The sequence below is a fragment of the Antechinus flavipes genome, chromosome 5 (assembly GCF_016432865.1).
Source record: "Antechinus flavipes isolate AdamAnt ecotype Samford, QLD, Australia chromosome 5, AdamAnt_v2, whole genome shotgun sequence".
Lineage (NCBI taxonomy): Eukaryota > Metazoa > Chordata > Mammalia > Dasyuromorphia > Dasyuridae > Antechinus > Antechinus flavipes.
The window spans coordinates 115,815,035-115,830,427 of record NC_067402.1 but is presented as its reverse complement, the minus strand read 5'-3'; the positions used below and the strand labels follow the sequence as shown (position 1 = coordinate 115,830,427).

Below are 15,393 nucleotides of genomic sequence, written 5' to 3'. Positions count from 1 at the left end.
TTTGAGTTGCTGCATAGATTTGTGAAGATAATGACTACACAAGTTCCTCATATAGCAAAATTGCCTAGCAAGTCAGTCTCCACAAGGAAAACCAATTGTATGAATAAAGTATCTTTCCTAGATTAAGATATATTTTTAGATGGATTTATTCAATCTACTTGTACATATATCTTAGACTGGCACAGAGTTGAATAGTGAGCCAAGTCTAGAGTTGATTTAGAAGAGATCAAGCTAGATTACACTTGAGACATTTTGCTTTCATTAATCCCAAACTGTTCCTCACTACCAAAGTCCATCTTTTTAATGCCGGGGCTCTGCTGGTAATGGTTTTAAGCCTTTAAGGTACCATGATCTCAGTAGAATCAAAAAAAGAAAAGGATTTGGTAGGTGAGTATAAATTGGTTGTAGCATATTCCCAATAATGTTTTGGATTTGTCATTATCAAGATCAGAAGAGAAGGGACACTACCAGCAAGAGTTAGAGATAAACATAGTGTCTGCATATTTTAGTTTCAGGGTTTGATAATGAAATTTCTGCTTTCATTAAGAACCTATATCTATTAACTTGGTCTTTTATAACCAGTGTGTATTTTTCTGATACTTAGTCCAGATTTTCCTTTCTTGCTCCTAATTATACCCCCTATTTTCAGGCTAGGCAATTTTCTTCCTTGTGTTTACACCTTTCAAATATTTGCAGATTGTTATCATGTCACCCTCTTAGTCACTGCTTAGCTGAGCTGTACAGATTTAGCACCTTTTATCTTTCCTCCAAAGGCAAGCCTCCCCACCACCCCCGAGTCATTTTTTGTTGCTTTTCTCTGTGTTCCAATCTTCTCTATTTCTCTGTTACCACAGAGATATCCAGAATTGAATATTGTATTCTAGGTGGGAGTTCCCTATGTATTTGCCTTTTCCCCATTTCCTTCCTTGTTGTATTGGAAATGCTCAACAATTTGCTAATGTCCGCCTCAGGCCTATTTGTAATTATCAGTCATTGTTCACCATGTCATCTCAAAGTTACATTTGTCTTCTTTAGGGGAATCAGTTTAGGCCCATTAGGGTAAAATATATGTGACTGGTATTATTATTATTATTATTATTATTATTATTATTATTATGCCTTTATAACTTACGTAACTATGAAATTTTTGGTTAGAGTTTCCATGTGAGACACAACCCTAATTCTAGAAGCTTTTAGAATTCTAAGAGGTTCTAAGAGGTTGGACTGCCAGAAAGGCTTCATTCCATGTGTGTTCTTTAGTTCCAACCTTTAACTCTGTGTGCAGGTCAGAGGTTAACTAGCTCTTTCATATAGGTTGGCATTTAGGATTTTATCTTCTGTCATTCTTTTTTTATTAGTGTATGTCATGTTACTGCATAGAAGATGAAAACAAAGTCTGAATCTTCTTCTATATTTCACACTTTCTTTACATACCCTCTCTTCCATTGTGAATCTCCTTAGTGGCAGTTTTAATGCTCAGGGCCCATTGAGTATTTAATAAACTTCACTGTCCCACTCCCCTAAACCTAAACTTTTATTTTCAAGAGAGTTCTATTTTCCTTTGCTCTTACTTTGGCTGCTTCTTGGCTAGGGTGTGAGCCATAGAAAGCTGTCATCTCTAGGCTACATCGTTTGCCTCATTCCACATAGCTCTTATGACCAATAAAAAAATTAATTTTTGAACCCCCAAACTTAATTATTATAAGCATGTGACATACCAAGTACAGTATTCCGCATCATTCAGTTTCTCTTACTTTAGCTATCATCAAAATATCCTTTATATAGCAAGAAATTTTAACTTCTTAGTTCTAAAACTGGCTGAGCAAGCAGAGCACTTGTGTTAATTGTCCTCATTGGTCGGTATTTCTTTGTGGTGGGAAGATGGTTGATAGCATAGTTCGAACTTAGCTCAGCATCAACTTGACATTTCAGAGTTCCACTCCAATTGGGAATTCCCCATCTATCATTCCTAGAATTTTAGACATGGGAGGGAACTTGGTTCAAGCAACTTCATACAGTTCATTTTAAGAGATGATGTGTGAAGTGATTTGTCCAAAATCACAAAGCTGGTTCGTACAAGACCCAGTGATGATCCCCAAAGGTGGCTCTTCTAGCTCCTTGTCCAGTCCCTTGGATTCACATTTAAGTGGCACTGTGCAGGGCTAGATGGCACAACCAGAATTAAAGCTCATCATGGAAGTTTTAGAGCAAGCAGAGAGCTACTGTTCAGGGAAAAGGGGAAGACCTTTTGTGACATGCCTGCCTCACTTGGTTCTGAAGTCTTTGAAGGAAACCCTAGAGCAGAAGAATGGTTTGGGGAGCTTCGGAGGGGTTTTATTTTACTACCTATTGCATTTTCAAATTTTAAAAAAAATTTTCATTCTTTTAATGATTTTATAGGATTTGAGAGTAAGCTTAGTACTTAACCTGCTTCTGTGGTGTTCAAAACATTGCAGAGTTAATATGCTCTTTTCAGCTGGTGGCACCAAGCTGGTGCTGATAATTTAGGGAAGTCAGCTATAAGAGGTAATATGCACAATCCAAAATTACAGCACTTCCCAAACTGGGCTGGGAAAAATGACTGAAACTCTGGTGTTATCTCACTTCCTGTTTAGATCCTGAGGCCCTGCATGGCTTTAAGCTCTCTTTTTACTACCTATCAACCTGCACCAGTTCTGCAGCATCAGGCTCTGATTGTTCCTGAAAACTGAGCTTTCTCCTTTCATCCCAATGATTTTTCTTTTCCTTCCTTCTTAAATTCCATTAATTGGAAGCAATATACCAGACTTGAGCAGAGTCTGTCTTTTTCACTACTTGAGGGATAGTGAGGGAGTAACCTGAATTTTCCTAAGTGATTTAGTTTTACAGCTGCTAAGAAAGAATGCAGTGAAACTTCTGTAATGCTGGAGAAACTGAGGCAGGAGAGAGATTAGAGAGTTTTTAATATTTTATTAATGGGAGACTATAGTTGACTGGACAGGACTCTCGTCTCAAATTATCCAGTCAGACAGAGATAAAGATATACTGGGCCCAAGGAATCCATGTTGGTCCCAGGGCTAGAGGAGACTATCATCCCAAAGAATCCAGCGTCCAGCATCCAGCCGCCAGCCGCCAGCCTCCAGCAATGAATGGAGGACCCCAACTTCTTAAATACCTTTTCTCTAAACAAAGGAAGGGGTGAGAAGCACGGGAAAACTTCTGTCAGGATGGGGGAGGCCATAAATCATAAAAACCCAGAGATAGGCTGTCTGAATACAAAGAAGTAAAGATATCAGTGAAGTATCTTGGAATATTTTAGAGAGATACTTTAAATTCTTGAAGACAGAAAAGAGTCAGGAGGTCTACTCTCGTTTATCTTGCTTGTGCTAACAATTTATAACCTTAGAGTAATTGGTCCTAAGTCTTAAAGGACCAGAGGGAGATTTACAGCTTAGGGGAGTAGTTAGGGAGACTGAGATAAGGGAAACTTGTACAAGGAAACTGAGTCAGGACAGTAAAAGAGAACTGTGGCATAACACTTCACCTGCAGTTAACATGTGGCTCTGTCTGATTTTCAGTAGGGCAAGCAACTGTGTGTTTCCTGGCTCTTGGCTTTGGATTTTAGAAAATTCTGAAGAATCCTGTTCTCATTTTGTCACTCCTTTGTCACTTAGCAGGCTCCTCCTCTTGTGTCACTTGTGTCTCTGGAAGCTGACTCAGATTCCTTTGCATTCGTTTGCATTAGAACAGATTGTGCTTGGCAAGAAAGTTAGGTTAAAAGCTGATTCTAATGGCCCTGGTGCCAGCAGTGCTGGAAAAACTGAGGCAGGAAGGTCAGTGAAAACCTAGGCCCATCTAAAGCGGAAAAACAGATAATTGGAAAACAGATCTCTATTTAATGCGGGTTGTGGTCTCTTTAAGAATTGATTTATTCCTTTCTTTCTGATTCCCAACCCCTCTTAGCTGATGGATTATCAATCCAGGAAACTAGGACCTTTGATTCACAAATCCTGGTCCTTTTGAATTCCAATAGAAGATCGGGGCCTGCCCCAGCCCCCTCCCCGGATCTGAGCCAACTTGGGCTCTCCCAGCCCCCATTCTAATGATCAGCTCAGTTTTCCCAACCCCCACCAAGCAAACTCAAGCCCCCACTGAAATCCAACAAGGAGCCAATTTGGGAATTCACCCCTTTAGCTAACTCTTTTATAAGAAAGCCAAACTAAGATCCTCTCTTTGCAGAGATTCCAAACATGCAGCCTTACACCTGGCATGCCAAGAAGCCTGTCTGCCGGAATCCTGTTTCCCGTGTCCTCTTCTCTCTGCCCTCACCTATTTCCTTAACTAGACTTTAACCTTACTTCCAAACCCCATAATAAACCTCTTTTATCAATCTAAGTTTTGGGGCCTGTAAATTCCTTTACAGGGCACTCTCACGCCGCTTCTAGACCTCATTTAACTCCATATCCTTGCGCCGAATCCAAAGGGATTGCAGGGGAGCTCTGTTTGACTTCCTGTACCCCAAACCTGCCACTAGGCCTCAATTAAACCCTAATTTCATTTAAGTACCCCAAAGCTAGACCTCATCACATTTGTGTGCATTTTTGTTCCCCTTTTTTTCCTCCTTACCTATCTGACAGACAATTCCAAGGAAACTCCCTTGAGGTGACTCAGAATTAGGTGAAAGTTTGTGTTTTGGCTCCTCTGGAATTGTTTTCTATCTCATGTCTGCTCTCTGCTCCTGGTGTTTGTTTCAATGACTGTGCCATGACTGTAGATGCTTTCTGATGCATGCTCCCCTGCTGCATGTTAAACAGGAGCAGGCAGGCAGCCTAGTTGACACCCTACTGACTTAAGAGCTCAGATTGGCATAGGGGAGAAGAAAGGCAAGGGCACTGCTCTCCCTTTAAGAGATCTCCCAGAGGCAATACAATTATATACAAGTAGCCATCTGTACTTACATTTGAGTAGTCAGATCTTGCTTGAGTAGCAGATGTCTTAGACTAGGCTTGTTTCTAATGAAGTTTGTTGAAATGAATTTTCATACAGATTCAGTGACTACCTTGACCCCCCCCCCCCCCCCATTCTCTTTATTGTCAATTTAGTTGTCTTTCAGTATTCTCACTCAACTGCTAAGGGTAGCTGCTAAGGCATCCTGATTTCTTTTTGATGTTCAGGTGAAAGTGAAGGCTTGCAGAGGCACCCAGATCCAACCAACCTCATGTTATCAGGTAGTCCGATGGAAGAAAAATGTTTCTTCTGATTTCATCTGTTCTAAGATCCATTGTCATGCTCCTTGGTACATGGTCCAGAACTATACCATACCACACTTGGCACCCCCTCTACTCATTGTACCACCACTTATTTCAGCACACTATTATGGAACTGACTTTCTTCCTCTTTTTGACAGTGTGTTTTATAAGAATCAAAAATCAATTAAATAGATGTTTCAAGAAATTATTTTTACTGTTACCTGTTACATTATCTTTATTGGATTGCCTAGATCATTCTGATGGATTCTTTTGCTCTCACTTGGTTTGCAAACATGTATACATCAATATATTCTTTTGTTAGATACTGCTGTGAAAATCACAGACTGTAGTAGTCTTTCACTGTAGTAGTCTCTCCTTTCCTAGACTAATCTTAGGCACTGTCTCTGAGTGTTTATTGCCTTCTAAATGACTTTTATAGAAATAGGCTCATTACTAATGTGTATCTCTCTCTATCACTGGCTTAGGCTTTCCTTGTTGGTAATGATGCCACTCAGATGAGTTGCTACAACACATCACTCTAGTTGGTATTTCAATAGTCCCTGGATTCATGGCTTACAAGATTGGACAGAGCATGTTCCCAGTTACAGCTATCACAAGCTTTCCTCTTTTCTGATAGTTGCATTTATCACCTGGTTCCTATGCTTATTTTATATTCTTTTCTTTGAGAGGCACTGAGTCTGAGAAAGGATATTCTGCTGTCTCTCTCCTGTTCCTGAAAACTGGGGAGAGATAGAATGCATTCCTTTTCCCTTGGGCTTTATGAACATGAAGATACGGAGCTGTTAGGGACATGGGTACTCATACTGGGGCATGCCCATCTTCTAGTAGTAGCCAAAAGATGCCTAGAAAATACATTGTAATTTGGGGGAACAATAGCATCTAGGATTGGGGAATCAAGAAAGGCCTCATAGAGACTAACACTTCAGCTATGCTTTGGGAAAAGTTTGGACTTCTGCAGAGACAACAGGAAAAAAGAAATGCATGCCTTGATATTGGAAGAGAAAGGTGGCAGAAACTCCTTGGCAAAGATTCAGAAACAGGAATTGGCATGGCTCACAAGACTTTGAAAGGCTTTAACCAAACAATTGTTATTGCATCCTAAAGGCAACAGGGAGCCCCTGGAGCTTTTTGAGCAGAAATCAGAACTTGCTTTAAGAATGTCACTTTGGCATTTATGTGGAGAAAGGAGAAAACTTGAAACAGTCTGATTAGGAGGCTCTTAGTCGCTCAGGTGATTATTGATGAAGACCTGCATTAGTGGCATAGAGATGCAAGTGAATAAAAGGGAATGACTGCTGGAAATGTTAGGGTGAGAAAATCCCCAGCACTTGACTGTTAATCATTTCCCTGTGACTTAGGGGTGGTGCTATACAGCTACTTAAATGAATATTAATATTCCCAATTCTGTATCAGTACAAATGAAGAAGTCAAAATTGGACCAGAGTTACAAGAGAAAAATTAATCTTCCGTCTCTGAATATGTCTTTCCCCTGCTAAGCAAGTCTTGCCATGAAAGGTTTTGTTTTGTTTTAAGTATTCAGCCAAACTAACTTCTATCTACCATGTCAGTCAGCATGCCACATATTCCACACCCATTGTTCTCCACCTCTCCAGCAAAAAAAGAAGAGGTGAATTTTCTATTTTATTTTCTGGGACCAATCTTGGGCATTTTAATTATACCATTTTGTTTCTGTTTTGTTTTATTGTTCTTTCAGTTTATATTGCTGACAATTTTATATATATTGTTTTCCTGGTTCTGCTTCTCTCTTTGTCAAACCATGTCTTCATCTACTCTGAAATCCCTATATTTGTCATTTCTTATGTAATTATATGCCATAATTCAGATACCACCGTAGCCTTTCCCTAACTGATATGCCATCTCTTGCAATTGACTCAACTTTCTCTTTGCCTAAAGTTCTGTCTCAGTTCAACTTTATTCTGGAGCTCTTAGACTACACAATTATACTAGAGTGACAGTATTTTTAAATTTTTTTAAAAAGTGTTTTTTTAATTTTTAAATTTTTAATTTTATTTTATTTTAAATTTTTAAAGTGTGCATCAAACATGCAGCTCTTGTTTGGCTGACAATATTTGTAGACTAAAAGAATCAAGGGGACTGTTAATTAAATCACCAGGTATTTATTGAATACCTACTATGGATGGGATGCTACACTCAGTTCTTAAAGCATGGGGAACAAAAAGTGTCTTCATCTTCAGGGAGCGTGAATAAACAAAACATACACAAAAACATATTATGAAAAGTTTCCCATAAGTACCAAATGAGTGATAAAAATAATCCAGCAAGAATTGAAAGGACATGAAGACTTTATGTAATACCATGGAGAATTAGAATTTAAGATCCTTTGAAGGATGAATAATAGGGTTAATAGGGTTTGGATAAATCAAGAGAAAAAATAGGGCACTTCTGATTATGGCATATTGTGAACAAAGTCAGGGTGAGAGGAATATGCAAAATACATTCTAAAATCTGTTAGTTCATTTGTTAGAGCATAAAAGAGTAGTAGAAGTCAAGGTTGAAAAGGTAAATTGTACTTAAAACTGTTGATTGCTGGGCCAAAGAATAGACTTTAGCCAAGGATAGAATAGCTGATGGTTTCTAAGCAGGGAAGTGAAATGATGAAAGCAGTGCTTGAGGAAGATTAGTCTGGCAACAAAGTACAGAAGAGATTGGAAGAGGCATGTGAGCTGTTGAGTTAGTCTAGCTATAAGATAATAGAACTAGGGTGATACCTTGGGAATTAAAAAGAAAGCTCATGCTTCATATAAATTTTTTAAAATGAAGAATCAGTTGGTAACACTTTGTGAGTGACTGGATAATTGAATAGAACCAAGGGGAGGGAGAAAATAAGAGACACTTTTGAGAGCTCCTGCAAATGATATCATCACTGACATAAAAGAAAATTAGAGAAACTGATTTGGAAGGGAAACCATATTACTTATACCTCCTCCTATTGAATAGTAATTCTGCAGTCCTAAATGGAGCCTAGCTGTGGTTCATACAAAACTATTTGTCATTGTAAAGGAGAGCTCATTTACTGGGCACCATTCCTTAAGATGCTGTTGGGAAACTTGGCCTCTTCTCACTGTGGTTTTCCTGTCTCAGGCATTGAATGTCCTCGTGGAGCCCGGAACCTCCCTGGATTGGTACAGGAGAGAGAGCCCTTCAGTGAGGAAGCAACACTCTTCACCAAGGAGTTGGTGCTGCAGCGAGAGGTAGGTGACTTCTGGCCAAGAAGCCAGCTCATAAGAAGTATTCTTCTGCCATATTGTCCACAAGTGAGTCCAATTCTGGAGGCCCATGACATTCACTGACCAGATTTGCCATTTTCTGCTTGGAAATCAGGTCCGTTTCCACGGAAATATCCTCTAGTCTGCTTGCTTTGAGGTCTTTCTAAACTTTGTTCTGGCCATTGTCAAGTTGAGAAGTCACAAAACTGAGAGTTCTAAGTCCCCTGAAGGCGCAGCCAAGATCTTAATGCTATAAACCAAGAGCTCAGCAGCACTCTTTCTTGGCTTATTAGCTGAGCCCACCTGCCTCTAGCTGAATTTAGAAGCTTGACTAACCCTGTCAGGGTCCAATTTTCTTTGAACATTTATTTGTATCTTTGAGTAATTGCATTTTCTGTAGCGGGTTTTCTGACTTAATTTAATTGTATTTCTGTTTCTGCCTGTTAGGCGGTTGCTCTCAGGCAGGAGTTAAATTCTCAACTGCTGTGGGCACCCCCTTTACTTCTTCTTAAATCCTAGACAGCTGATCCTTCACCTTCTTAGGGCTATGTTGTTAGCCACTAGCCTTGCTAGCAATGCAATGGGTAGGAAGGATTGGGGAATGGTGAACAGGGTGTTTAGAATCACCTTCTCTTTCATGTTCCTTTTAGTCAACTTGATTAAGGAATCATCAACACTTCATGCAATACCCCAGTGCTTCCTCTGGTTGTTAGCTTAAGGTGTAATCCTAGATATCCCTTTCAGAAAATTCTGTAGTTGCTTATGATATATGTTTACAATAGAATAAAGATACTTACCTATATTCTAGAGGTTTGCCTGTGCCTCTGGGAATAAAAATCTGAACTCCAACTCAGAATGAAATTGTTTTTAAAGAAGAGATCATACAACTTATTTCATTATTGCTTTTGCATGTGAAAAGACTCTTGTCAATAAAAGAGAAGAGATAAACTATTGTAGGGCATTAAATAATGCAAATACCAATTCTAACTGCTAAAACTCTCCACTTGACCTCCATTTTGAAATGAACCTACAAAGTATGAGTTCAATAAGACTGGCCACGGAGGCATGTGTTTATCTAGACCACAGGTTCAGGGAAACTAAAGCACTGAACCTGGAATCTTAAGTGTTGTTGTAATTGTATGGATTGTAGTCTCTTGGAATATACCTCATGCTTCTTCTTGGAAAAGTCAATACATTTTGGGTCTTGGAGCTATGGTGAAATATGCCCTGTATTATTTGTCAGTAGCCATGGGTTTCAATTTTAACTGTTAGGGAATCACTTATTTGCTTCTTGTTTTAATTTTCCTAATTTTCCACGCAGTCAAATTATATATGAGTTCTTCAATGCCTTCAGAAAGTTATATATTAGGATTAATTTTACCTTGTAAAATGAAATCATCATGCTGCCACTCAAGATTCATATGCCTTCCTATATCATCATTAGGGACTCTAAGATGGATTTGTATTCATTGAGTATGTCCCTCTCCTAGGGAAGTGTTTGAAGAACTTCAATCTGTGAGGAAGTCATTTTTATTCTGAAAGAGCACAGATTCATTAGTAGGAAGAAAGACTGTAGATTTTCCCCATGGCTACTTGAGATCTCTAGCCAGCATATGACAGAACTGTCTTGTTGGGATATGTAGTAGAGATGAGCTACTCATATAGCTGCAGAAGGTAATTGTGTTATGGACTGGCCAGAGAATTCCACACAATTTTCCACGTATCATGGACAAAAGTAAAGAACTTAAGGTTGCAGGTGGTACAAAGTAGTACCAGAGACTTTTTCCCTTTTTTCCTTCTATCTCTTACTGTGATTGGGGCTTACCAGTGGAACTAAATATCACACAAGATCAGGAGTGGGCTGTAAGAATATTGTGCCATTTTTTTGGAGAATATTCCATTTAAAAGAAATTAATTGGGACCCTTTTCCTTTGTATTTACAACAGCTGTCTTGATAAACCTGTCTGTTCCTTAAACTGATGATAATATTCCTTATCAAATTCACTGTGGCTGCTGACTGACAATGAGTTTGAGAAAACCCAAAAGTTGATTTTTATCTGCTTCACTCACCCACCCCAACCCAACCTCACCCCTGCACTTCCCAATAGGCAAAACTCAGTCTTTCTTAGCCTAGATGGACATTTTAGTGGGAGAGCCTTGGATCAATTTTAACTATTCTCGAGCCTTAAAAGCTTAAAGGGGAGGAGACAGGGCTCTAGATCTTAGGGAACAAATTGATGGTATTCACAGCTAAGAGACTGTTATAATAAAGAACAGCTTGTATTATTCTTTCCCCAAAAAAATTTTTTTTCTGAGTAGTGTGTGGTGAGGAATTCATATTTTTTTTTAATTTCAAATATTATGGCTGTGACTAGATAGAGACTTAAAGAAATTCCAGAACAAGGGAAAGATGACCCAGCCTTTGTTTAGATGTCCTGAATAAGTCACCTTGACTCTTCTTCTGCCCTAGAAGCAAGCGAAGGCTGATATTTGCCATGGGGTAAATTTTGTAGACACTTCTTTCCCCAGTCTCTAGACTCTTAAATTAATTGATGCTTCAATGCTGTCTGTATTTGTCTCCTTGCCCTGGAATTGTGCTTACCTTCGGATCTCCAATGATGAGGCAAAGCAGCATCCTCTTGTCTTTGTTGCCTCTCCAAAAATCTTGCAGTGTTGCTACCATTGTTCATAAACATCATACTCTTATTGGATTGGCTGATAACTAGATGTGAGAAGATTCTATTACCTTTGACTCAACTAAGCCCTTTATCTCTCCTTACCAAGATAGACCTGCCTCCTTCACTTTTTTTTTCTGGTCACTACTAAGGAATTCTCCCAGAGCATTTTCAGGACACTGACTTGTGACCCCAAGTGTCTCTGGGGCAATGATAAGGTGGACAAAATTTCTTTAGAAGAAATAGTGGTAAGAGTTATAGATTGGGCCTGATTTCACTGGTATAGAGGACTCCATGATGAGGAAGCTTGATACCTGCTCTATAGCTTAAGAGTCTTAAAGAGTTTTCTGAAAGACTGAGAAGTTAGTGACTTGTCTATAATCACATAGGCAGTATGTGTCAGAGACAATCCTTGAACCCATCTTCCTAGCTCTGAGGCCAACTTTCTATTTACTATATCTGCTTTCAAGATGGGGCTGGAATTATGTAATGTATATTGTCTGTGGGATGGGAATCCTCAGGGAAAGAATACTGTAACCTGGCAATTTGGCTGGGAATAGAAATGGGCAGTTACTCTCTTCTATAGATTACCACTTAAGACTACCCAAACTGGAATACCTGGCAATCTGTTCCTTAATAGGCACTCTTCTCTGTCATTCTAGTATATCTAGTCAATCTGGTTGGAGTTTTTCTATTCCAAATCCTCTTGAAATATTCAATGTCACATACGGTCCTTTTCCTACTTTGTCAGAGTTTGGGTTCAGGTTCCTTGCAGCCATCATTATATTGAGAACTGTCATCTTCATTCCCCTGAAATATTTTTTACATGGTACAAGTTAACATTGAGTTTCTAATATTTCAAATCATTGCTCAACTCTGCTTTCTACTTCTATCTTTTGGAGCTTTAGAGACTCTGATTTTGTTCATTTCTCTTTTTTAAATGTTTCCTTTCAGAAACCCCATCTTGGTAACCTTTCTTTTTTCTTCTTTATTGGTAGCCTGAAATTGCCATTCTAGAACAAGGTTTTATCTCCTACTTTCAAATATCTTGAAGACCAGTGGTACTAAGTCAGGAAAAGTAATATTTTAGGTGTACACTAAAGGTATTTTAACCAAGATAAGTCTATTTGTAACTTCAATTCCAAGAATTAATAGTTTGTTGAATGGAAGCCCTGATACGCCAATTACCACTTAAACTTCCTGATATGGAATACAGGAATAGATAGAATTCTCTTTGCTCTTTAGAATGCTGTTTAGAATGTAGAGATAGAATGCTCCCCAGAGCATTTGGACTAGGAATTAGCTTATTGACTTCTTCAAATCCCTTGTCAATGACACATAACTAGCTACTCCCTTGGAGAATCACTGATATGATTATTGCTGTGGTGTGACACAGTGTAACATGTGACATTGGTCCTATCCTCTTCTTGTCCCAGGCACAGAGTTACTACCTCCACTTAGTATCTATCAAAGGTCTCAAAAATCTGATTTTAATTCCCAGGTGGAGATTTATATCAGTTAGTAGCATGTCCCTAGTAATAAGAACCCAAGGTCCTATAGCAAGACCATGATTTTTCCATTTACAGGCTAGTGAGGTCTCTGTCTATAAATAATATACAGAACCTTCCTTATTGAAATCAAAGGCCACCCAGTCTTTTCTCCCAAATTCTAAGCACCTCAGGGTCCTCAGAAATCATTCTCTGCTACTTCATCGATAACAGTGAGTTCATGCTGTCTAGCCATAGCACACGATCAGTGCTGCTGCTCTGACCTATTTCCCTTCTTCCTGCTAGCATTGAAAGAAAAGTCACCCTGGGGAGCTGGGACTGCATGCTACAGCTGCCAATGCATCGTTCTGTGTACCCTTTCACCTCTACCACCTCCACTTCCTGCTTCTTGAAAACAAAAAATATATATAAGCATTATAAATTACTGAAGAAAATGAACTTATGCTCTGAGGGAATGCAGAAACCAATAGTGGGAGTTGATATGGGTTTAGGTTGGATAAAAGAATGAGAGAAGAAAGATAAAAGAGAGGTTGAACTCTTCATATTAGACCCATCATCATTTTAAATATGTTATGGTAGTCTGAACAATTATAAATGAATCTGAATCTTTCTCTCCTCCCTTTGTCTATCTGCTTCTGCTCTCCCCTCACCAAAAGAAACTTGCAGCCTCAAGGATATTATGAGGGTCTCTGTGCGGTCAAGGAGCAGAGGATTGGGAGCAAAGTTTCACCAACAGATCCAGACTATGAAGACTGCAGGAGAATCCACAAGGTTAAATATAGCTTACCCTATGGTTAAGGTCTAAAATATATTGTGCTTCTTAAAGGAAGGTTTTATGGAAGGAGTAAAGCTTTTAATCTTGGGTATAACTGAGTAACACTCATTGAACTAGAGATCTTTCTTGAAAATCATTCAGCCCTACCCAGTGATTTTCTTTTGTTATTAATAGAATTACATTCACTTTCTCATTAAATTTCAAGGGCCACCTTGTCAAAGGGCAATCACAAATTTGGGTTAGCTTGTCTCCCTTATTCTAAGAATAATTGGAAGAGTGCCCGCAGTCATATAACCTATTGCATCTATATCCTCCCCAGTTATATATTATAAACCACCATTGGCTCCCATGTTCCAATAATTTTTTGCAGTTTCAAAATCATTTTCCTTTGGGTAGATGTGTGTATAAAGAAGTCATATAAATTAATTAAAATTTTAGAATTGGAAGAGACTTTATAGTTCATGTGGTCCATTCCCTTACTATTTGAAGAATATAAACTCCTAAATAAGTAGTCCAGTTTCCACTTGAACACCCTCAATTACTACCCTCCTGTGACCATTTATTATCTTCAAGAGCTTTCTATGCTCCAAATCTTAGTAAGTTCTTTCATTATAACAAGTTGAGGTCTTTATTTCTTATAATATTTAGTCATTGATCTTCTCTGCCCACTGGAGGTAATCAGTATAAACCTAGTTACCCTTTTGTCTGAGTGCTTCAAATGTTGGAAGACGATAGCTATGTTCACACTAAGTCTTTTCTCCCAGATGATGGTCCTTCCTCCATTTTCATGGTACTCACACTTCATGACAAGGGATGCCTTATCCACAAAGATAGTTTCTCTTTTAAACAACTTTTAATCTCTTCTCAGAGTCCTCTTTTTCTGGACAAGAAAAGGAACTGGACCAGGGCAATGGGAATTGATTTTAAATCAAAGCAAATCTCTAGAACTAATTGACAGTATTATCTATTTACTATAGCTTCTTCATTACAAACATGATTTGGAGACTTTATCCTTACTTTACCTGTTAAGATTAAGTGAGTTGGGATTCTTTTTTTAACTCTTTACTTTTGGGGGTTGGAGTTAGGAGTAGAGGAAAGTAATAGGAGAGAATTTAGGTTGAAATCATTTACCAAGTCTCTTCCATAGCCTATTCATCTTGTGATATTAAAATATAGCAGTTACTCAGAGTTTCAAGTCACATTTTAATTTCCAACCAAAAGAAGATTCAGATGTAGCTGATTAGTCAAAACCAAATGCTATTACAATGAAAATAATATTTTATTTATATAATTTTTAAATATTTATATATTTAAATTAAATATAAATATAAATTGAATAAAAGGAAAAGAAATGATGTTTTCCTTTTAAGCTATATTGTGCCATCTCCTGTTAGTTTTTGCTATCTCCAAGTAATCATCAGATCTTACATTTATGATCACCTCCAAACAATCTCAAGTGTCCTGGCTCCAGTGGGGTTCCACTCTTGAAAACTACAGCCAGCACTCAGTTGTCTATTCTCCCCTCTGGTTTTCATAGGCAATGGAGCATAAAATTGCATCTTTTTTTTTTTTAAATAGCTGCCGAGACTAATTTTTCATTGGTTTGGCCATACTCCTGTTAACCTGTAATTATGTCATGCAATCAAACTGGCATTGGATTGACAAGCTCCACTGCTTTCAGGGGTTAATGTCCCACTTTGGAGCCTGGGAAGATGACATAGTGGGTCATAGACTATATAGTTTGTCCTCTTGGGTGCCTCTTCCATGAGAAAAGAAACCTATTTCAGCAGAAACATCCTATTCTTAACCTATGGAACCTGCTATTTCAAACTTGCCATGCTTCTTCTCCTTGATGTTTTTCTGCCAAATCAGTAACTCCTTAATTTTTTTCCAAAACAAATACAGTGTTTATGGCAGATTTAACCGTTCCAACTATAC

The 15,393-nt window shown here is 38.4% G+C and overlaps 1 protein-coding gene across 1 annotated transcript in view; it reads left to right on the top strand.

The window, feature by feature from the left end:
- SND1 (staphylococcal nuclease and tudor domain containing 1) overlaps positions 1-15,393 on the top strand; it is a 499,624-nt gene that overhangs the window by 377,981 nt on the left and 106,250 nt on the right. Inside the window, exon 16 of the mRNA XM_051963240.1 lies at positions 8,373-8,482. Coding sequence (XP_051819200.1) covers positions 8,373-8,482 — 110 coding nt within the window. The remainder of the gene's footprint in view (positions 1-8,372; positions 8,483-15,393) is intronic.